Here is a 22,074-nt window from a genome sequence, read left to right as displayed (position 1 = left end):
TTTTCTGCATCATAGGCAGGCTCCCAGCCCCTCCCAGACCTGCAGGCTTCTGTAGGGTCCTGTGATTTGCCCTGGCCTCCCCCACTCATTGGCCCTACTAGCAGCAACATGTGGGCACAAACTATGTCTTACCCTTTTTAGCTTCCTCACAGAACCTGATACAGAATTTAAGAGAAGAGAAGGAAAGTAAATAACATTTATTTGGCCTGAGGGAGCAGACACTAAATAAATATAATTGGCCGATTGAAAATGTTTTACAAATGTAAAAGCCTTATACAAATATATAGCCTCCATCTGAATTTTATCTTCTTTCCAAACTAGAAATATCTTCTCCCATCAAAGTTCAATTTGGGGCCGTAGAAAAAACAAAAAGGCAACTTAAAAAGATCTTTAGTTCTAACAAGGAATAAAAGACAGATAACAGAGTTCATCAATTAAGAGCAGTAAGGGAAATGTGGAATGGGGGCAGGGTGGAGGCAGAGTGAAAAAAGAAATCACCACTACCACAGCTCACAGAAGACAAGAAAAAAATGAATTTCCCATTAACACATTTCAGAAAGCACTTTCCTCCTACCCTGAAGCTGACGAATTACATTTTTAGATAATGTGTGGAAATTTCAGTTTGACATTACCTTCCTGCGTAGTTCCTAGTCTCAATCAAGCAGGTCATTTTACAGAGAAGGGGAAAGTGAGTGAGTGTGTGTGTGGCGGGTGTGTTTATGTGTTGGGGGAAGGAGGGGTGGTTAGTGAACAAGGAATTGGTCTTATGAACCAAACAGTCAGCTAAAGTACAGAAATAGAAAATCCTTAAAATACCCAGTCCTGATTCACATCCTAGGTAAAAATCCTCTGAGACATCTCTCTTGGGATGTGAGAATATTTTCCTACGGGTTATCTGAGTTCAGAAGCAGGGCAGAACCCTCTGATTTGGAAGGGAAGATGAAGGGAAAGATAGCCAGGGGGCAAAAGGAAACCATACCTGGTCTATAATCCTGTCTATTGCCGTCCTGGGGAAAGAAATGTGTCCAAAGAAAAAGACTGTGCCTGCACAAACTCTAAACCTCACAGCTACACTCAATTGCCAACCTGTCCTAATTAGAAAGGATGGGAGGTCTCTGATTGCCCTTGATGGGTGTGTAAGAGGCACAGTGATTATATGGCTTACTGTCTGCACTTAACGTTCTGACATTCTCTAAGTTCCCCTTAATAAAGCAGACCCCTATTCTCCTGTTCTGTAACTGCATTAGTTTCCCAAATCTTCTCCATACCTAAACATTTTCCATTCACCTCCAGTAATAATCAACCCCCTCCCCAAGTCAACAATTCAAAATTCTTTTATTCTTCTTTGTGGAATACGTACAAAATGACTGCAGGGAGGTGATAAATAAAATAACAGATGCAAATCTGCCTGATTTTCCTCTGAATTCAAGAGGCACATTGTACTGTACCAAGTACATTTTCAAAATCAGCAGCAAAATATGCTGATAAATGCTACTATTTCCTCTACTCTTCCCATCGTTAACGAATATCCCTCTGATATGCATGTAGAAAAGTTCATTTAGCTAATCAATATCTTGGGATTTTCTTGGATATGCATAATTGAGGCCGGGTTTTAAGTATGCTTAAACTTAAGGCAGCATCCATTTCAATACGGTGCTTGCAAGATAAAGAAAAGGAGAACACAGTGAGGGGTATTTTGTGAAGAGAGGATCTGAAGGTAAAAACCACTCCAAGTCTATGCTTCCTTGTTCAGGTAAGCAGCAACCTGCTTAATTTAAAAACACTGGCATTAGTGAGAGAGTGGCATGGACATATATACACTACCAAATGTAAAATAGATAGCTAGTGGGAAGCAGCCGCATAGCACAGGGAGATCAGCTCGGTGCTTTGTGACCACCTAGAGGGGTGGGATAGGGAGGGTGGGAGGGAGGCTCAAGAGGGAGGAGATATGGGGATATATGGATACGTACAGCTGATTCACTTTGTTATAAAGCAGAAACTAACACACCATTGTAAAGCAATTATACTCCAGTAAAGGTGTGAAAAAAAAAAAGGAAAAAAGGGGAAAAGCACTGGCATTTATTTAATTCAATGCATAGCATGCTATTTTCCAAAACAAAAGATTTTGAATTCTAATTATATTTTCCCTGTACTAAAAGTTTTCATTCCCTAGGCAATATAAGCTGAATTGGTTTGTATAGGGGAGATGCCAGTTTAGTATCTTCAGGGAAACTGCCAGAGATAAACTATAATGGGATAACTCACAATTAGTCAGACAGCCAAGAGTTCGAGTCCCAGCTCCCCTACTTGGGAGCTAAGTCACCTTGGGCAAATGACTCAATTGCTCCTAAGTCCAAGTTTCTTCGACTGTAAAATGACTGTCTTGTGGATTACGTGAAACTCCATTTATTGATCTTAGCACAATGCTTAGCACATAGTAAGTACTCAGTAAACATTGGCTATGATTATGAATCTCCAAGAAGTCCCAATTTACTATTTAGATGAGCAACTATATTTAAAGCTTTTAATATAGTGCCCAGAACACACAGAAGGCACACAAAAACATACAAAAGCTGCTGCTATTATTTTTATTCATCTTTGCTGGGTGCTGTCAGAAATTATACTAATAAAACTTACCCTAGGGCTGAATTCACATTTCAGAAGTGAATTCAAAGCACTTTCATATTTTAGGATTTTTTTCAGCGCCTTTTATTGTTTACAAAGTTATCTTAGAAGCAAAACAATTAAGTTCTCAAAGTGTCCCTATTAGTCGTTCCTTGTATATGAGGTAACATGAGGTAACCCAAAACCCTCACTCTCCTCTCCCTCTTTAACCCAAGAGACTGTATCCCATGTAATGCCTCTTGGCCTTGATGCTCTAACAGACACAGCCCCCTGCCCAGCCCCCCACTGCTGTAGTCCACACTCCACATCTTACCTCCTGAGAGGGACATACAGGAATATTAGCACTTTCACAAATCCGAGAAAGAAGAGAAGTTACCCAATGTCACTGAATCAAAACTGAGATGGTTCCTTTAATTAGAGGTGTGATTCTACATACAAAGCCTGTGGCAAAGAATTCACCCTGGTGTCTCCAGTAGCGAAGCATCTTTTTTGCCTTATTCTGCTCTTTCCACTAAATGATAATATTAATTAAGCCAAAGATGTGTTATAAAGGAAGAAATGAAGCGATGGATTAGAGGTGGGGTTTAGGAAGTGTTGTCTTTGTCCGTTGGGGTGCAACTCTGTCTTGATGTTTTTGTATGCTTAGCTTCACCTGGCAATGCTGCTTCCATATAAGACTACTGCTTCCAAAGAGGCACGCCCCAGCTCTACTTCCTTTGTCCAAAGCACAGAGGAATAAAAAAGTCTTTTGTTCTTAGACTGGAATTTTAGCTCCATTCCTTTGCTTTTCTTCCCTCTACCTAAATCCTAACCCCATCTTTCAACCACCGCCGCCCCGCTCCAACTAACACAGACTTCACCCTTTCTCAGACATCCACAGCCCACATAATCTATTCCATATAGTGGTCACTCCATATATTCAGTTTTATAATCGATAGTGTTCAGTTTGGACCATGCTGTCCTCAAAACCCCTGCTTCAGAGCTCTCACTTGCCTGAAATGGATAGAAAACTCCTCTTAAAAACTGCATTGTATGGGCACATGGAGAGTGACATGAAGTAAAAGTATAAATCCTTTTTTTATCTCTATGATGCAAATAATCACACAATCTAGACCGGCAGATCAAAACTATTTGTTGTTGTACACGGATTTATTTCTGGCGATTTTTCTTTGCTAGTTTCCCCCATGCTTTCTCTATTCCTTTTGGAGAGAAGTGATAACAAGAGGGACAATTATAAAAATGCAGTTTAGCATTCCAGCTGTTCTGGCTTTAAGACATACCCTGAGCCACCTAACTCTATCCTGGTTCAGCCATATGTTTCCTCCTCTCAAATACTGATCATCTAGGAACCTGGATTCGGAAATGCAATCTCAAAGCTTGAAAAGCAAAAAGGCAACAAAAAAAAAAAAAAAAAAAAAAAAAAAAAAAAAAAAAAAAAAGAAACGAATTCAATTATCTGCAGTCCACAGGAATAATAGAATTTTTACCAGGGGTTTGGTGTTCTTTGCCTGAGTTCCTCAGTTGCATAAATCCTTGTGGGCCACATGCCACTTTCCTTCCTCTCTAGCAGCAGAGGCTGCAGGTGGATGGAGGAGAAAAATAAAGGACACAGCTTCCAGAGCCTCCTTGTGTTCACAGCTGCACACAAAAGCGACTTGGGACACACGTCTTCTCTCCCTGGTACCTAGATTATCCTGATAAGCAGCCTTTCCCAATTGGAGAAAGAAAATCTAGTATCTCTGAGAAGATATTAACAGAGATGTCCAAAAGCACTGTGAGGGAATCTTAAACCTGGCACTTTCCATAAATTTGGGTCTCCACTGAAGACGGAGTTATATCCCCAGAGGATGATAAATATTGTTATCTTTGCCTCCCGGTATACACAGGAGTATTGTTTTTTGTTTTTTGTTTTTTTTTTTTGCGGTGTGCAGGCCTCTCACTGTTGTGGCCTCTCTCGTTGCGGAGCACAGGCTATGGACGCGCAGGCTCAGCGGCCATGGCTCACGGGCCCAGCCGCTCCGCGGTATGTGGGATCTTCCTGGACTGAGGCACGAACCCGTGTCCCCTGCATCGGCAGGTGGACTCTCAACCACTGCGCCACCAGGGAAGCCCAGGAGTATTGTTTTAAGCCATGGTATATTACATGCAGAGTGCGGCCAGCAACTGCTACTCAGAGGAACCCAGTGTTTCATTGGGTTATGGGCTGAGGGTTAGCAGGGATCTTCAGGTACCACAGGCAGGGGCATCCTGCACATGCTTCCACATAAGATCACGCTTTTGGAAATTGGGGGTGAATCCCGGTTCTACCACCTGCTAATAGCTGTGCTGTCTGGGGAAGTTACTTAACCTCACTAAGCTTCCGTGTTTTCATCTAAGAAAATGGAGGCTGTTTTTAATGTTAAGTGAAATAAGGTATGTTCAGTGCCTAGCAAGTACCTGGCATAGAGTAAGTACTTGATAAATAATAGCAAGTATGTCCTCAGTACCACAACACTTAAGTCCATGCCCAAATTCAAACGGAGAATTCATTGACAACCCATAGCCAGGAGCGAAGCCAGCCTACTGGCAACACCATTAACAGTTTCTCTTTCCCTCCCTCCCTCCCTCCCTTCCTTCTTTCCCTATCTCCCCCCACCTCGCCCCCTCTCTTACTCTCTCTCTCAATATTAGAAGCCAGAACCTTCTAAGGGAATCTATTACATTCTCTTAGGGAGTGGTTTAGGCTGGGAAATCTTAATCTTGAATTCTTATCTCTTTGCCACTTCCCACCCCCCAAATCCTCCCACTGGATATTTAGAACTCCTTGTAAACTTCACAGGATCAAGATGAATTGAGATCTGTAGGAGGTGTTGGAGGAAAAGGGGGACTGGGGATGTTAAAAATCAGGGCAACAAAAATACCTATGATGTCATTTACCCTGACTTCTGAACCACTAGCAGCAGCCTTTTAACTTGGCTGGTGTGAAACCTCACCTCTCCCAGCCTGCGTTATCACTTAACCCCAAATGTAGGCCTCAGAGCGTCTTCCATCAGAGCGATCCCCACTCCTTCTCCACCTCCCTACAGCTCTATCTCTCCCTCCTTCTCTGACTTTTAGCATAGCCAATTAAACCTGAACAACGGGTGGATAGAGGAAATATGCTGCATCTATGGAATGGTACAGCAGGGACCAGTTTCACTGTTAATTTAAAATGCTAGAATTAATTAGGTAGTGTAAATGAAGAATTTAATAAGCACTCTTTACAACCACAAGTTCTACTTTTATTAAACACTGCTGCCAAATGAGGGCAAATATCTCTGGTCTCTCTATATTTCCCTGCCTCATTCCCATAAGTTCTCTGCAAATAAAATTCTTTTCCCCCCTGAATTAAAAAAAATGCATAATTATAAATTTATGCCTGCATTGTATTTCTGTTTTCAATCCGTTAAGCTTCTTCTTTAAGCTCAGATGCTACTTTATGTCTCTGCTTGTGCTGGAGAGGGTGCTAAACAAACCAAAGTTGACAATTTTGGTTTTGTATACCAAATTAAAGGCTGTCTTCGAAGCTGTCACTCTTATTCAAATACACTCAGTGAACTACCAAATTAGCATTCTTTCAGTAAAGGAATCTGCTTGTTTAAACATGTGTCTTTAGAAAACAAGGAACAACACCACGAATCAGTACTTCTCAAAAATCTTACTATAGTTCTAAAGGAACTCTTTTGAAAAGGTAATTAATAATGTTCACTAATATAGCTGGCAGAGTCCCTATTTAGAAGGTAAGGCTACACCAAAAATACATTTTCTATACAGGAGTGGGAGGAAGAATCATATGGTTAACTGGTTTTAATTTGGTTTGAATTATCATCCTATTATATAAAGATTCTTCAAGAATCTAAACATTGGCTTTCTGAGAGCATAGGCAGTTCTGTCAAAGGATGGATGATCCAGGGCCCTGGGATAAGAACACCAAAGCCCTGGCCCATTTGGAGACCTTGATAAAATTTCTCTGTTCTAGCTATTCTCCTTGAAACATACTAACTGTACCTATAATAATAACACGCTCCCCCATTACTGAGAGACTGCTACGCAATAGGTATTGTGCTAGGCAGTATATATCCAGTCTCTCATTTAATCCTCACAATAAGCCCTTTGAGATAAGTATTCTTTTCCAATTTTACAGAAGAGGAAATTATGTTTAGAGGGTTACGTGACTTATATTTTCGACAGTTATTTTAGTTTTATGATTTTGCAAAATAATATAAATGGACAGATTAACAAGTGAATTAGAAGAAATGGAGAATATATATAGCTACATGCACATAAATACACTGGATTCTCTGATTTAAAAATCAAGATCATGTATCTCTGTATTTTAGAGTTTCCTTTTTCCTATATAGGCCAGCTGCTCTTCAATTAAACTGTCCAGAGAGAGGGAAACAAAAGTCCACCTCCCAAAATGACAAATACTCAAAGCTGAGTGTGAACGATTTTAGGACGGGAGCATCAGAGAGCAGTAGCTTCACTGCCGTCACTATGTAGTCCAGTATTTTTCTAAGAAAACATTCCCACTTCCAGAAGGTTTACAAGGAAACTACCCTCATCCCCAGCCCCAAAGGATAAGAGCGTCAGTATCTGGCAAACATTAAGTCCTCAATAAATGGCTGTCAGTTAGAAAAAAATCAGAACCTAAAACTTTCAAGTATTGAAGCATAGGGTATTGTTTCAATTTCAAGTAAAAAGTCTCTGACTTCTCAGAGAGTATCTTCACAACAAACAAATAAATAAGATAAAATAACCTTCATCAAGCATCTCCCTCCTACTACAGGGTAGTTTTATTCCAGAATCATCTGCTATCCTTGGGGCCTATTTCTCCCAGGGACAATGGGCAGTTGTGACCACAATGGCCCCCTTTAAAGGACAGTTTCAGATACATGGAAATACATTGGACACACGCAAACCAAATGTTTGAGAGGAAAGGGATAAATAGATAAAAACTAGTATAGGGAGGGCAGAGGGCAGAACTGAGAACTAAAGAACAAAGGGTAGGGGTGGCTGATTAAGAATAAAAGAGGACACAGCCAAAGGATTATTTCACATAAACCAAACCTGAGGAGGCTCCAAAATCTTTATCTGCTTCCCAGTCCTACCAATTTGCAATATGGTTTCATGTAGTATACATACGCATATGAGTTTATGACTGTGTACCCACGCTGACCTTGAATGCAGGATACACGCTGCAGACACTCAAAAGGCATCACCACACATATGCATTTCTGCTAAGATCTGCACATCTAATGGAACAACGCAGCTGTGTATCCCAAGCCTAGAATATCGAAGAAGAGCATACCTGTAATTTTGTCTCTCACGAGTTTGCAGGATTCTATTTCACCAATGCTCCCAAAGAGACTCCTGAATTCCTCTTGGGTCATATTCTGGGGTAAATAGTTGACTATGAGGTTGGTTTTGCTGTCATCTGTGGCTGCCCCTGTCTGCATGGGAGAAGGACAGTTTCTATTGTTGCTGGAGGGTCCATTGCTTGTATTGGATGTCGGGCCATTTGACACCTGAGGCTCCATGGTGCTAATTATCTAAATAAAAATAAAAATAGTAAGCCTTTTGATATCTCAAAGACACAGAGTCTCTTTCAAGATTTTATTTTATTTTTTGTAAAGAAAGAGAACAAGATAAAGCAGGATGGAGCAAAAGAGATGGGGTTGTGAACACAGCCGATTTAGAAACATGTTTTTAACCAAAATGTTAAACTCCCCTTGTTATTTTTAGGCCAGCCCCACCCCCCACCCGCACCCGTAGATTTTGAGCACAGACTAGAATGCAGTGGGAACTCTCCCATTATTTTGTTAATGAAAAGCTAATTCCTGTTTTCATTACACAATCACTCTCAGAAATGTATACTTAAGCCACACCGAATTATAATTAAAATGTAAAGTAATAATCATGATTAAAATTATAGTTCCATTAAAGCTGAAAAAGCTAAATATAGAGGGCTATGCTCACAAGTTTAAATACAGTACCTGTTTATTAACTGTCTCATAAAGTAAAATGACATTAAATTAAGTGGGGTTGTTCCATATGGGAAGGGTTTAGATTTTCACTGATACTTAATACTGATCAAACTTCAGATTTCATAAAGGCATGCTGGGGAGCTACAAAGTTATCTAATAATTTTTCTCCCCAGTGCCTCTGTTACTATTTCTCCTGGACCTCAAATAAAATTAAAAACATGAAGGAAAAGTTCTCTCTAGGTCTCCACTTTAAGTCTAGCACAGCTCCAGGCTGTCCTCTCACACATTACTTAAAAAGGACTTTCACTGTATCTAAACAGTTAATAAAACAAATATTCCCACGAATGTGTGAACTGTTTGAGGCAGCATGCATGGAACTAAAAGAGATAAGTCTCTGCCCACAAGGGGCTTACAGTCCACAGAGGACACAGAAGGCACATGGCTACAGTAGGACAATGGGCCTGTAACAGAGGAGCAATTAAACCTGCTTAAAGGATAGGGGCATTCAGGAAAGTCCCAAGAAGATACTGATAGAATAAGGTTTCACATGAAAAATGGGTTTAAGCTCATGGAGCCAGGTCCTAAAGATGCCTTGTATATAGGATGACAAACATGGAGAATCACAAAACTACAGAGCCAGAAGGCACTTCAGGGAATAAAATTCAGTTCAAAACTCTCATGTTTGAGATGAATTCCAGAGACATCCAGCGACTTCTCTGTCATCACAGGAAAGTGGGGCAGAGTCTGGGCCTGCACCCAGTTTTCCTGGCCCCAAATGCAGCTCATCAGTCCCACTTTTCCATTCTATCCTAGCACCATCCCTTATTCATCCTTCACAGTGTGGTTTCTGTCTTACGTGAAATTGACCATCACCTCCTTGGAAATGGAATCATGCTCTGCCATTCCCTAGCTGTGTGACCTTGGGTTAGGGGTTCAAATTCTGGGAGCCTTAGTTTTCCTCATTTGAAAGAGGAGAACAATGCCACCTGCCTTGCAGGGTGGTAAGAAGGATCTGGTGACAGGATGTATGTAAAGTGCCTGAATAGCTGTGGGAACATAACCACAATCATTGATATTTATTGAAGTCATTCTGCCAATCACCTGATGTGACTTCTCTCACTGACTCCCCACAAGAAAGCAGTGAGCCATATTCTAATATCCCCTACATTTTATAGACAAGGAAACCAAAGCTTAGCAGATATCTGATTACTAGTAGCTTCCATTACTACCATTTGGCTGCTCAAAGAATTTGGGGGAGATAAGCATGTTTATCTAATATACATGTAGCAAAATGTACAAATCTTAAGGGTACAACTCAAAGAATGTTTACAAAGTAAACACCACTCACACCTAAGTAACCACCTTTCAGATCACAATACAGAACATGACCAGCATTCCAGAAGCCTTTCTTGTGTCCTCACCCCTGTTATTCATACCACCCCCAAAGGTAACCACTACTCTTGACTTCTAATCCGTAGATTTGTTTTATCTGTTTTTGAATTTTACATACATGGAATCACACAATACATACTCTTTTATGTCTTTTCACACATTATGTCTGGGTGTCATCCATGTTGTGAGGTGTAGTGGTAGGCTGCTCTTCTCCACTTGCTGTAGAGAATTCCATTGTATGAAAATATCACGTTTTATTTATCTCTTCTACTTTGATGAACATTTGGGTTGTTTCTAGTTTTTAACTATTGTAGATAATGCTGCTATGGGCATTATATACATGTCTTTTGGTGTACACACACACACACACACACACACACCACATTTCTGTTGGGAATATTCCTGGAAGTCTATTTTTTGGGTCATAGGGTGTATTCTGCTTTAGTACATACTGTCAATAGTTTTCCTAAGTAGATGTACCAGTTGACACTCCCACCAGCAGTGTATGAAAGTTCTAGTTGCTGTTCATCCTCACCAACCTTCAGAGACCATTTTTTGCTTTTGTTTTGTTCTGTTTTTTGCTTATTTACTCATTTGAAACATAGTGGTAGTAAAAAGGGAATGAGTTTTTAGCCAAGGGAAGAGCTGACTTAAAATTCTAGTTCTATTACTTATTAGCTCTGTGATCTCAGGCAGGTTATTTCAATACTCTTAAGCCTCAGTTTCCTCTTTGTAAACTGGAATAAAGCCTACTGTGCAAGGTTATTTATATGTATAAGTTGCCTAGAACATAAAGTGGCTAGAAGCATCATAAGTATTATTCCTCATCATGCCCTACATAGGTGAGCCTTACTGTAATCATTTCTTCTGATAATCACAAATGGGATATGAAACCAAAAGAAAAAAAAAAGAAGTCTCAAGAGGAGTCATGGAAATAAGGCAGATTGAGGAAGGTGGGAAGCTTCTAAGATTCTTTGCCATCATGTAGGTAACTTAAGTGGCTCCACTTAAATCATCACAACTTTCTTGGCTTCAGGTCAGCTGTGGGATTGCGTTAGGCTGGTCCAAACCGCAAGGAGAAAGCAAAGGGTTCCTGAGAGGAATCGTAAATCAAGCTCTCCTCAACACTGATAGAAAATGCACCCAGTAAATCCTATTCAGCTGCTCTGCCCTTGAGGCAAGGGCCCAGGAAAGAATGAGGGCGACGTGCCCAGGGGAGGGGTCACGCTAATGGAGATGCTGTTACGGAGCATCACTGAAACTGCTGGCTGTGAGGCAGGTTTCTGCTCTGCCAAGCCGTCGGCCTCCTGGGTCTGTGCAGTGCCTCCGTTTGCTGTGTCGTCTCACTGCTTCACTGAGTCAGGTGTCCAGGCAACAAACACAAGAAGCACTGCCAACTCAATAAGGAACTTAAAAAACAGAATTTATGGGCTTCCCTGGTGGCGCAGTGGTTGAGTCCGCCTGCCGATGCGGGGCACACGGGTTCGTGCCCCGGTCCGGGAAGATCCCACATGCCGCGGAGTGGCTGGGTCCGTGAGCCATGGCCGCTGAGCCTGCACGTCCGGAGCCTGTGCTCCGCAACGGGAGGGGCCACAACAGTGAGAGGCCCGCGTACCGCAAAAAAAAAAATCAAAACAGGATTTATCCAATTCAGGAGGCTCGGGTGGCAGAACCACAGAGCTGCCCAACTACTACATTTTGATTTAGTGGCAAAAGAGCCAGTCCCACAATCTACATAACACCTTCGCTGCTCCACTTTCTTAGGTTACCCTGCTCATGGCTCGGCTCTTGCACAAACACCTAGAAAATATTCTGCGGCGAGGCAGCTTTGTGGGTGTTAATGATGGCATAAGAAGAATATAAGTCATACCTAAGCAGGCTGTTACCTGACAGCCGTGTTCGGCGTTTGTTCACTGGATGCTTGACTCACAGACACACGTGGCGAAAGCACTTGTCTCTGTGAACGTCTCATGGGTCTCCCTGCTCCAGAAAGGCCTAAGAAGTATCAAGTCTGCAGCAAAGAAATTTCAGTTCCCCAATCAGCTTTCTGGATCTCCTTACATCCTATGTGGATTTCCTAATTTATGTTGACTCCTGGAGCTGAGCCCCATCTGGACATCCGACAACCTGAACTGGGCCCAAACCTCTGACAAGGAATCATGAGATACAGTGTTCGGTACTGAGGTACCTCAACCAAACAAACCTATAAATTAGGTCAAGTCATTTCTCGTCTCGTGGAGATGGAGCTCTCTTTGCTCTGCACACACACTACACAGTTATCCTTTTGTGGACTCAGAAGGAACTGAGGAAAATACACATATGCACACACACAGAGTTTTCTCAATAAAAACGTACAGCTTCAAAGCTGAGAAACATTTGCAAATGTGTTAATATACATCATGTAATAAGACCCCTTGCTGGTCTTAATGACGCATCCCAGGATGCAAGACAGGCTTAAAAAAAGAATCAGAAATGTAAAATGTCAGAATCAAATCTGATACACAAGTGAACCAAGAGCATTTTAAAACATTACTTGGAAAATAAGAAAGTTGCCAAGATGTAAATATATTGAATGCAAGAATATGAAACTGTGGCACTTTAAGGTTACGTGATAGATCTTAAAGAGAGGACACTTATAATCTCTACTTGGGAAACAGACCAGAGGTAAACATGTCTATTAGTGGGAAGCACATCCTTCAATAAATTCAGAGGCCGGCTCGGCAAAATCAGAAAGCTTGCTTCCCTACTCTAAGGCCTTTGATATTCTAACAGCACAACTGTCATTGCAAATAAATATATCAGTTACTCAAGTGTGCCTATGGACTTTAATGAAGGATTCTGTGTGGGTCTCACAGCCAACTTCGTAGCTGATCAGGTTCCAAACCCCTGACTTGCCTTCCTTCCCTCCTCTGAATGGCAATTAAGAGCAGAATTAGAGTCAGCATCCAGGATAGAGCATTGAGGAGGTTCAGTTGACTTCAAACTCTAATGGTTGTACAAAGCACTGCATTAAATCTTTTATGTTCCCGTGATACATTTTAAGAAACATTACACAGGCAGAAAATTTCAGGGGTAAACTATTAGAGCAGTGTACAATGTAGGCACTCAAATCCTGTCATTGTAAATGTTGATGGTTTGAATGACTAATTACTCACACTCAAGGCATTAACCTCACCCCTCCCACTCCCCCCCCCCCCCCCCCCCCCCCCCCCCCCCCCCCCCCCCCCCCCCCCCCCCCCCTTTTTTTCTGCAAAATATACAACAAAAGCGAGAGGGAAGGCCTCAGGCATGCAGCTGCTGGGTCATCACTCTGGGTCGTTTATCTCTGTGGCGGCAGTGGGGGTAAGAAGCAGAGGCTGGGCACCAGGCTTCTTTCTTTCTCAGGATATTCTTGAAAATAAGAGCCAACCCTCTCTGTCCTTCACGGCATCTCTGTCACCACAATTCTGGGTCCTTCCCAATGGTCCTAAATTAACTGTTCAATCACATCTTTTGTTATTGTCCGCCCAAGGTATCTGTTACACTACTTCCTGGACATGCCCGGTTATATGCATTAAAAAAGGGTTCATTTCCACAATGGCTAGATCTGGGAATGTTAGATGAACGGAGATGGAGCCCTGGAGTGCCAGGCACTGTGCTAGGTCCTGGGGATACACAGACAACAAAGACAAGGAGCTGGCCCTCACTGAGTTCACAGTGTGGATGCAGGACAGACATCAGAGAACATTAGGGACCACCAAGCCCAACCCTGTAACTTTAATGAGGAAACTGAGGACCAGAAAGGGGAAGTGACTTGCACAGGTCACAGTGCTAGTTAGAGACAGAGCTAGGACTTAAGCCTAGGCCTGCAGGCTACGTCACTTGAGTGTTCTTGTGACAATGCAGACATGGCCGCTTAGATGAGAGTTTACTTCTACTTTTTTTTCGGGGAGGGTGTGAAGGTGGCCATATCACAGAAATGCACTTGAATATAGGTGTGGAGACATGTCTACCTCCTTACTTTTCTGAGTAGAGTACTTTAAACAGTTCACAAAGAATGGCGACCTGAACTCTGAGCTCCATCGTACAGAGACCACATCTGTTTTGTTTATAATAGTATCTCCTGCATGTAGGACAGGGCCTGAGAATTGGTAGGTTCTGCATAAAGAACTACTGAATGAATGAAAGTCCTTGAAAGTCCAATAGTTTGCTAGATCCCTCTTAACAACCCTGTGAAGTACAAGCCAATAATTTTATTAATGTCATCTCCATCTTACATATAACAAGAGGACAGAATACTTATTGAGTTGCTATTATATGCCAGGCATACACTTAGATATTATTTCAAATGCAGATTCTAAGAGGCATTCATTCAAGCAGTAGGGCTGAAGCTTTGGCTGACATGGACCCTGTAGAGCAGCCGGTGAATGCCTTTGCTCTTTCTCCTCAGAAAAATATATATGCACATAACATTTTAGGTACACTAAAGCCAATCCTTTGTCTCAGACTGAAATCTCCCAATTGATTCTAAGAGTAGCAATATAATCAAAGGGCAAAAACTTGCCTTCCGTCCCCAGTCACTCTTTTCATGTAATTTCTTGCCCTCAGAATTCATTCGTTCATTAAGACAAATATTTATTGCTGAAGGGTCCACATGTCAGAGGAGAGAGCAAGCACATCCTGTGGCCAGAAAGTCCTTTAAGTATATTAAGCGAGACCCATTCTAAAATTCTAGAAAGTACGTAAGGCCTCCTTTAATATTTCTTCCATCGGCTCATGAATCTCTTACAGCTCCCTCTGTCCCCCACTCTTCACAAGGCTTTCATGTGCTCAGGCTTGGGGGGGTCAGGTAAGCGTTATAGGGCTGGTCCTGTTCCTCACAGCTGAGGACATCACTATTCCAGACCCCACGTTGGCACAGCAGGGGTCCTACCATAGCCCTCACACCAATCCTGTCAGCCACACCACCATGGTTTTGCTCCAGTATTTTCCACAGAAATGGCACTCTGACAATAAATTGTATGGTCTTGCATTTACGTACCTCAACCTAGTTGACACTTTCAGTATTTACTTCACAAGGCAAATAGAAGGTTACAACTTTATATTAGAGGAACCTGTGTCGATGTAGAACTCACTACTGACATTCATCATCTGAGAGCCCAGTGCAGGGCCCTTGTACGCCCATCACACCACTCTCAGCTGTCCTCAACTTCTGATTTTCTTGGGGGGTGGGGCGGTGACCTCGATACTCCATCATCAGTCAAAAGGATCAAGAGAAAAGAACCTAAGAAGGTCACAGGAATGTGATGTTTCTTTAACAAATACTCTCCCTTCTACTTTCAGCACCCTCTAAATGTCAAACTAGAAAGATGCTAAAGGAATGTACTAATTGCAAACTTGCTTCAGGTGTGTACATCTGCGATCCACATATGTATTTTATTAAATATTTTAATGAGTATTTAAAGGTGTTTCCTTTTACCATGTTGGAAGGACTTTTGAAAATTTATGTATAAAGGCTAAGCCTTATGTAATAGAACAAGTGCTCCCAAGAGCATGAAGAATAATGTTTACCAAGGGCAGTCACTGAATCGAACCATTAAAGAAATAGATTTAAATTATTCATGAGAACAAAAATAAAAGTCCTAATTCTCTTTGTAGGCATTTCCCACTTGACCCTTATAAAATTCTGACATGCACTATGTTAGACTCTGGTAGAGCAGCCCAGACTACTGCATCTCACCCACTTTTCAAAAGCCTGAAAAACAAATCCCCAAAGTTAGAAAATTACACAGCAGGCTCTGTGTTCCTGAAGACAGATATTATTTTTAGGAATAATTCCTCACTTCTCTTCTTGCTCCTTGAAAGATACTAAAAATGTCCTTACACGCCCCCCACCCCAATTTGATATTTCTTTAAAGTTTTGTCCATCAGCTCATAAACTCCGTGCTGTCTCCTCCTTTTCAAGAGGTTTTAATTTGCTCAAGTCCCTTCAGATTAATTTTTTTTTTAACGTAACATTTTCCTGGTTATGATTCAACTGGGAAGGAGATACGTTATTAATGGGGCCCATGAGGAGGGGCTGAGATCTATGATGTGATCACTCTAGGAAAAGGGAACTTGGGAATATATACCCACCCCCAACCAAATTATATGTGATGACTCACAAAGACCCCTGGACCAGGGGAATCTGGCTGAACACTGCACTCAGGTCCCCCAAAACCATTTGTACCAAGTTTCTGTAGATTCTGCTAGACGGGAACTAGAAAACTCTAGAAAAAAAAAAAATTTAATTCCAACGGAGGAAAACATGCTGACAGTTTAATAATGCCTTTGGGCAGATGTACAAATAACCCGAAAGACCTATTTACTCTAGGAAGTTATGTAGTAATAAATTCTCAGCATATCTTTAAAACAAGTGTTTTCAATTCAAGACAAGTTTATTGAATGCTATTATAGACCAAGGCATTGTTTGAGGAATTGGGGAAAGAAAAATAATTTGATCCCTGCCCTTAGAGGGTTCAAGGTGAGAGGATGGGAAAGGAGGGGAGGTAAACAAATAATTAAAATCAATCATATACACCCCTTTCTTTTAAGCAATTCCCTTCAGACTTTGTCTAACAATGCCCCACCCCCTCACCAAAAGCACGCAAATGAAATTACACATAGCCTAGTCATACGCCATTCTGACACTGAACTGACAATTCTGCTTCTGGTCTAAATGCGTACGTCCTAAACAAGTGACTATTTGTAACAATGAGGTAAACTTGAGGCATTACTCCTTTGAAACAGCAGCTTCTTCACCGGAGATGAACACCAGGCATGGCAAAAGTATTCTCAGTGCTGACAGTCAGGGCTTTTTAAAAGAATCAGCCGCCGCTGGAGAGAATAAGAGGCATTAATACTTAAAATAGCAGGGCCAGCATTTAATGAAAAGCATAATCAAAATTTAATGTCTTTTAGGCATTATTCTCAAATTCACAGAAATCCAAGTTTTTAATCTTCTTCCCCAGACACATCACATACATTTCTCCTCCTAAATAAATACTGGCCTCCTTTACATCTTACAGTGTTTCTTTAGGGCTTCAGTTTGGTCCTAAAATGATTTCCTGGTGTGCCCATCTGGGGCAGTCCTGGTACAACCCCTGAGTATTTGGTTTTTAACAGACTTTTACAGAAAGCTCTCCAGAGCTGAGGGATGGCTTGATCATCCAGTTCATTATAAAGACAGGGAAACCTTCAAACGACACCCACCCCCACGGCCCTATTCAGTCTTCTTTTCCAAAATGGCCAATAAGTAAATACAATCCCAAACTTTCAATAGGATTTCTTCATTAAAGGCATATTTGAAAAAGACAAATGTTTTCATTTTAATATAAATGCAATTTCGTGGGCAAGCGCTCAGGCTTCCTGCAAAAATATCAGCTCTAATAAAAAAATCAACTGGAAAACAACTCCTTTCCCATTCTACTCCCTAAGCCCCCAAACTCTGAATGTTTAATGTAGACAAAATAACCAAAATGCCTAATATTAAGCTATGGGCTCCTGTTGGGATGGGAACCAGTTGGGATGGAATATATGTTATCTTCATCTTCCATACAAAGAACATTAATGAGTCACTTGTAAAACTTTCCACAGACTAAATCTGACTTATCTTCTGATTAAACGCATAAACAGTAGCCAGTGGCACAATTCATGTAAACATAAGTACTGTATATTTATAAAATGCCTGGCTAGTGGCTCAGAGTATGAGCAAACTCACCAAGATTCGGCTGTAAAAAGCCACATGTTCTTCTGTATCTATATCATGATTTAAAGCATTGGGTCACTTCTCTGAATTTAAGTTTTGTGCATACTCAGATTGAATTCTTCAGATATCTACTTAAAATATTTTTTATTTTGAAAATTAACCTTGTTTTCTTAACACAGCTGGGGTAGAGACAAGGAGGAGAGCAGAGGGGAGTGGAGGGAGTTAGTATCTAGAAAAATCTGCACAGAGCAACCTTCTCTTTGTTAAGAGGAATTGTATAATGCCAACAGCCCTTCTAATTCGAAGGAGAGAGATTATCTGGGGACATTCTGAAGCCAAAGTTACTGAGAGAAACAAAAAGGTTCTCAGCACCTCAGTGCATGTATAAGTGGCCGATGTATAAATTAGACCCATGGACGATTCACACAGCCTCATATTATATCTGTATGTTCACTAGTGAAAAGATCTTGAACAACAATCTGATAGGGTAGTTTTAAATTTGAAAATTCCTGTATCACACTTGAAATTTTATTTATAACTTCCTCCTTCACTGACTTCGTTTTCTGTTTTTGTATAAGAAAGAAACATTAGAAAAAGGGACACTCTCTGGGAAAGCAAGTGGGTGCAAGTAAAATTGGACTCTAGGAAACCAGGGTTGGTGAGAATGCAGACCTGGGCTGGGAGAAGTGTAGATGTGAATTATTTGTGGACAAAATGTTTACAGAGAACATAGATAGAAATTCAAAGTTTGCAAGTGTCAAGCTTTGAAGGGCAGTGAAATAGTCTCTCTCTCATCATTATTGGTGGAAATAAATATAAATTGGCACAACCTTTCTGAACCTCATGTTCATATTCTTGGACCGATGATCCATTCTGAAGCTCAGAAAAGAATCCAGAATTCTGTAGACCAAAAGTATGCACAACAAGGTATATTAAGAAAAGTGTACCCAGAAGTGTGAAAAAATAGAAACAACCTGAGGCCCCAAAAGAGGGGGTTACTAAGTAAGTTATCACCTATTTTACGACATGGTATTCCACAACTGTTAAAATTATGTTTATAATGGTTTTTATAACATGAGAAAATGTTTGTAATCAATGTAGAAAAAAGGTGAAATAAAAAATTGACTATGTCGGGCTTCCCTGGTGGCGCAGTGGTTGAGGGTATGCCTGCCGATGCGGGGGGCGCGGGTTTGTGAACCAAAAAAAAAAAAAAAAAAAAAAAAAAGAAAGAAATTGACTATGTCAATTATATAAACATGCACAGAGTAGGAGGGAAAAATTAAAATGTTAATAATAAATAGTAGGATTATAGGTGATTGTTATACTTGTCTCCATCTCTATCTTCCTAGTTTTTTGGTTTACAATGAAAATATAGCACTTTTATAATCTGAAAGGAAGCTATTTTTAAAAAATAAAGAAAATGTCAAATCCTTCAAACCAGTTCGGAGCCACAGTATTAAAAATGATTCCATCTCTCTAGAGACTGTCATACAGAGTGAAGTAAGTCAGAAAGAGAAAAACAAATATCGTATATTAACGCATAGATGTGGAACCTAGAAAAATGGTACAGATGAACCGGTTTGCAGGGCAGAAATAGAGACACAGATGTAGAGAACAAACGTATGGACACCAAGGGGGGGAAAGTGGCGGGGTGGGGTAGTGGTGGTGTGATGAATTGGGCGATTGGGATTGACATGTATACACTGATGTGTATAAAATGGATGACTAATAAGAACCTGCTGTATAAAAAAATAAAATTCAAAAAACAAAGCAAAACAAAAATAAAAACAAACAAACAAAAAATGATTCCATCTCCTTCCCAGAGCTGTCCTGCAGGATCTCTCCTTGGCCACACTGCTTGTTTCTACATAGGAGCCCAAATGAATAAAAATCGCCTTTCTTGAAACAGTCTCTGATTTGGTCTCCCCTTCACCTACATCACTGCACATTAGTGAGGTTACAATCTAAGACTGCCTTATCGCCTGGCAGCAACCTTCATGAAGACAGCAAGGAGAGTGGATGATTTATAAGAAAACTGTTCCCTGGATCAGGGAGTGAAAAGTACTGATCTGTTCTAAAAGCTCCTGCTGACAAACTCTGATATTATGAACATTCTGCTCTTGGACAAAAGCTCCCACTTTTCTTAATTACATGGTTTGAGCAGGAGCCTGCTTTCAGGATCTGCCCAATCACACAACAGCCATTTATTTTCCCAACTGCAGCTGCCAAAATTTCCCTGATCTCTGTTCTGTGCTCCATCTTCAAGGACATCTTGTGAATGTATGACACTGTCAAGCAGCATTCCACGCCATGCTTTTTGAGTTTTTCTCTCTCTCTTTCCTGCATACGGAGATCCTCCTAATACATATTTATAAAAATCTCATGAACGAGAAGCAAGGCGGAGGCAAAAAAAAAAAAAAAAAAAAAATCACAAATACCAAGTATCAGAATATTTCTATCTGCTTTGAGGCAAATAACTTTATTATGGCAATGAACCACTAATATTCTCTATTATCTGTGTGATGCGTTTACTTTTATTCTATGGATGCTGCATCCTGTAATTCTTTGGGTCCCCTCTTTGTAATATTGTAGGAAAATGGGTGACAAATCTGTAGTCTTCTATGTGTAAAGAAAGAGCATATGACCTCACTGCAAACTTGATTTTTTTTTTAAGCACAAACCTCACCCCTGAGTTTATCTGATTTTTAAAATTCTCTTAGTTTTCCTTCATCTCAATCTCCTCATTGTTCTATTTTTAAAAATCTCCTACTGTATGCATTATGATTTGCTTCATAACAACAGAAAATTTTGGATTAGAACAGAGGATAAGTAAGTTAATATTTCTGTCTTCACAAACAATCTTTTGTCTTCATCAAAACATGCTCTTGAAATCTCACTAATTCATATTAATTGGGCAAGAGTCAAACTGGCATTTTAAAACTTGAGAAATAGTAAGCCTTTTAAAAACACACGGTAAAGTTCAAAATGATTACCTTTATAATAAAATTCAAACTGCAAAATATATAATTCTCAGATAAGACCCTTTTAGGACTAATTTAATATGTCCCTAATAATTTAGATATGACACATCCAAATTATGATACACTAAGGTTACTGAAAAGAGTTGAGTAGGGTAACCATCTCCTTTGAAATCACAGACACAAAGTAAATTTGCTGGCAAACCCTTCCAACTCTTGATATATTCTTTCTATCCCAGAAATTTACCTTTTAAAAGAGTGAAAGACTAACAGATATTCAGAATCAGCTGTTGTCAAATCAGTGCAACCTAAACTTCTTTAGTTACAGGCATATTTTAAAGCAAGTTATAGTCACAATTTACTAATGATAATATAGTGCTCCATTTGAATAGCCCCTCCCACAACTGAAGTTAACTTTTAAAAGAAGAAAAGCAGTATAAAGAGACAAAAGCCAAGCTAACTTCCTTAACACTAATGAGTTCCTTCCATGAGCCAAAAGCCATTATGTTAAATGCCAGGGATATAAAGGAAATAAAAGAGGTTCCTGCCTGCAAGGAAGTAAATAAATAAGTAAATAAGTAATTATTATATAATGTCATAAATATGGTCATGGAGAAGCACATACAAAGTGCCTAGCAAAGTCCCTGCCTGGAATATGGCAAAGGCTCAATAAACGGAGATCCTGTTTGGTTTACACAGGAAAATGTCTAGGCAAGCAATTACCACGAAGTCCGTCCCATACTGCCAACAGTTAGCACACAATAAATGGTAATAGGTATCTCCACGTACTTTACTTCACTTAATTCTCCCACAACTTTGCAAAGTAGGTAATTGTCACTCCTCTCATTTACAGCTGAGGAAACTGAGGCTTGAAGAAGTGAAGTCACTTTACACATGATGGAGAAATGAGGCTTCAGGCAGTGTCCACTGTCACTCAGCCAGAACCGCAACTTGAACTCAAGTCTGAAACCAAATTCTGTGCCCTTCCCTAAACCTCCACGTCTGAGGAAACAATTCCTATCAGCATAAAATGCAACCCAGTAGTCTCAGAGAAAGTAAATGATCTAATCCGATTAAAAACATTCTAGGCTATGTGTCTGCTATTAGTCAGTAAATACTGCCAAATAAATTGTTGTTACTGGAAAGATCTTAATTCAAAATTCTACGTGGTATAATGGAAAGAGCATGAGGTTTGGAGTCTATCTGATCTGGGTTTGAAAACCAGCTCCAGCCTTGACCTTGGCTCAGCCACTTAAGACTCTCTGAGGTGCAATTCAAATTTACTCATCTGAAAAATGCGAACAATTTTCTGTCTGCCTTGCAGGGTTACTGTGAAGATTGAAATTAA

General features: G+C 40.4%; 1 protein-coding gene across 4 annotated transcripts in view; it reads right to left on the bottom strand.

Annotated features, from left to right (window-relative positions):
* ELAVL4 (ELAV like RNA binding protein 4) overlaps positions 1 to 22,074 on the bottom strand; it is a 97,380-nt gene that overhangs the window by 52,384 nt on the left and 22,922 nt on the right. For 3 of the 4 annotated variants that reach the window (XM_024739280.1, XM_024739281.1, XM_024739283.1), the window contains one exon: positions 7,955 to 8,195. In XM_024739280.1, coding sequence (XP_024595048.1) covers positions 7,955 to 8,195 — 241 coding nt within the window. Of the gene's footprint in view, positions 1 to 7,954; positions 8,196 to 22,074 lie in introns of those variants that run through there. The other variant, XM_024739282.1, reaches the window with a different exon arrangement.

Source organism: Neophocaena asiaeorientalis, unplaced genomic scaffold (genome assembly GCF_003031525.2).
Source record: "Neophocaena asiaeorientalis asiaeorientalis breed wild unplaced genomic scaffold, Neophocaena_asiaeorientalis_V1.1 scaffold138, whole genome shotgun sequence".
NCBI classification, from domain to species: domain Eukaryota; kingdom Metazoa; phylum Chordata; class Mammalia; order Artiodactyla; family Phocoenidae; genus Neophocaena; species Neophocaena asiaeorientalis.
This window is presented reverse-complemented; position numbering and strand designations above follow the sequence as displayed.